At 42.4% G+C, this 2,488-nt stretch overlaps 1 protein-coding gene across 2 annotated transcripts in view; it reads right to left on the bottom strand.

The window, feature by feature from the left end:
* Positions 1-2,324, bottom strand: part of ESM1 (endothelial cell-specific molecule 1) — a 6,572-nt gene extending 4,248 nt beyond the window's left edge. For both annotated transcript variants that reach the window (XM_010157974.1, XM_010157983.1), the window contains exon 1: positions 2,024-2,324. In XM_010157974.1, the coding sequence (XP_010156276.1) occupies positions 2,024-2,324 (301 nt within the window). The remainder of the gene's footprint in view (positions 1-2,023) is intronic.
* Positions 2,325-2,488: the final 164 nt, after the last annotated feature.

Genomic DNA, 2,488 nt, shown 5'->3' with positions numbered 1-2,488 from the left:
CCTGCGCCTAAATAAACTGCAAATAGCTCCCAGCAATCTAAAGGAAGCAAGAGCAGGTTCTTTACTGTGACACTTACACCTCAGGTTTAGAGGGTACTTACTAATAAAAGTTCAGAGACACAGTATTCCTTAGCCTGTTTTGAACAATAATGACATTTCTACTTCTATGATGCACTCTTATAATACTAAAAGTACTCAGCAATTCCTCTGAAATACGTACTTTCTGTATTTTACCCATTTTAGCAGGAAGAAATTGAAGAACAGAGGGTTAGATCATTTTTCTACAACTTCAAAGTAAACCAGTTGCAGGCAACCTGGGAGAATTTAGCCATCCTGACCCTGAATTATTACAAGCATGTAAGTTATTAAAATGAGTGAGTGATCTGTTATCATAGCTATAAACGGATGTATAAAATAACAATACTTGGCCCAATACTTTGCCTGACAAAATTTACGTATATACTGAAAGAGATTGTACTATGTCAAGCTGAGATGAAAAAAAAAAATTAGATGTTACATCTATAATACTTAGTGCAAATAAATATATGGGGAATATAAGCCTTAAATACCAATTTACAACCGAAGTCAAGATATGGTTTTATTGAAATTAATGAGAGTTTTTCCTCTGACTCACTGGAAGGAAAAAAAAAAACCAAACTCAAAACATTTTACTTTATATTTTCTACAGAGCTTCCAAGACTCAGCTACAGGGATTCTGATCTCATGTCCCTCAGTGTTTCTTTTTTCCTATTTGAAGTGTGCTATTGCAAAGAAATTCCTATGAGGACAGTGGAAAGTATATCATCATTCAAAAGAACTGTTAAAAAAACTGCAGGTGGCATCTTGCACTGCAACCATTTTTAATAAACTGAAGAACAGTCAACTATCTCAGTAAAACAGTCTTCTGGTGGGTGCACCAAAGATACTATTTTATGTGTAAATTCTAATCCTGAGAAGTAGCATTTTGGGTTTCACCCTCAAACGTGCACACGAACTTGTTTTTAAATACCAATGTAAGTGTGTGCTGTATGTGAGTCAGCCTGAATGATTTTTGCAGCATCTGGTCCTAAGTCCTTACTTTAACTGAGGCTATTAATACTCCCAGTGTTTAACCACCAAGACATCTCCATTTCTAAGGAAGTTATTCAGAGGCGTACCTGCATCTGTTTAGTGAACTGGTACACGAACATGGGAAAACTCAGTGCATTCCTATTTTACAAAGCCTTTTTTAAAAATGTTTTATTTTTAAAGCTTTCATCCTACTTCTCAGTAATTTAATATATCCTCGCCTTTTAAAGATTCTTTTTTTGCATGGGCTGAGGATAGCTCTTACATGAAAAAATGCCATTACAGTATATGTCTAAAGAAATCAGCATGCAGCATACCTGGAATAAGATGAGATCAGTGGCTGGCTCATCGCACAGGCAGCTCCCGTTCTGTTATTCCCATCTTTCAGGCAGGAGGGTCTCTGCCTCCCCTGACCCATCCCTAGGGTAGCTGAGCACCTCACAGGTAGGACCGAACTGAACACAACATCCCCAGTTGCTCTGGCACTGCTGATACCTCCATTTCCCAGATCACAGAGAGAGCATCTGGTCCCTCGGCAGTGCCCGAGGGAAGCTCATCCCAGGGAGAGCCCGGCAGAGGCAGGGACCCTGTGACAAGGTTTGGACTCACAGGATTAAAGTCTCTGCAATTTATAGAAAGCTACCCACCAAATCAGCGGAAGGATCAGGACTAGTGCCCGGGTCTCCCAAGTCCCAGTCAAAAATCTCATCTCCGAGCATACCCCATCCATATTTCCTCACACATGTCCCCAAGTCTAAACAGTATTCTCATATTAATAACCTTGTCCTTCCTACATGTAACACCTTTTAATACCTGCAGGTATTTTTGACTTTCTTCTTGGCTACGGGCTGAGATGAAGAAATCCCATTTTAGACCTCTCAAGCAGGCAGCAAGCTCTCTATGTAGGTTGCTGTCAAACTGCCACAGTGGGTGCATGCAAAGTGAATATTGTTACCTTTGCAGATACCAAATTCATCACCAAAGTCATCCTCCTCAGTGTAAAACTGGCACTTCAGCCCAGGACCACACTTGACACCATCCATACCCGAGACCGTACGATAGCACGTCTCCCCCAGAGCAGCTGCACACACGCGGCAACAGCCACAGTCATCCAGCACTGTTCGCTTGCAGCGCAAGGTACTTTTGCATGCGTTACTGTCACAGGGCTCGGGACAATCTACTGCGTATTTCGCACTCCAAGCAGTTCCAGCGTGCACGGGCATCAGGAGGAGTGTGAGAAACAGGAAGCCCTTCATGTCTTGCGGGGGTAAATGCTCCGTCTCAAAGAGCAGGCTTTAATGCTCAGCCTGCTGGTGCCTTGTGCCGAGGGAAGCGGCGGTACAGAATCCAAAGTGGTAGCTGCACACATCAGCCTACAAGTTTATGAGCTTTATACAGTGTGTTGCCCACATGCTGCACC

The sequence above is a fragment of the Eurypyga helias genome, unplaced genomic scaffold (assembly GCF_000690775.1).
Source record: "Eurypyga helias isolate BGI_N326 unplaced genomic scaffold, ASM69077v1 scaffold23010, whole genome shotgun sequence".
NCBI lineage: Eukaryota > Metazoa > Chordata > Aves > Eurypygiformes > Eurypygidae > Eurypyga > Eurypyga helias.
This window is presented reverse-complemented; position numbering and strand designations above follow the sequence as displayed.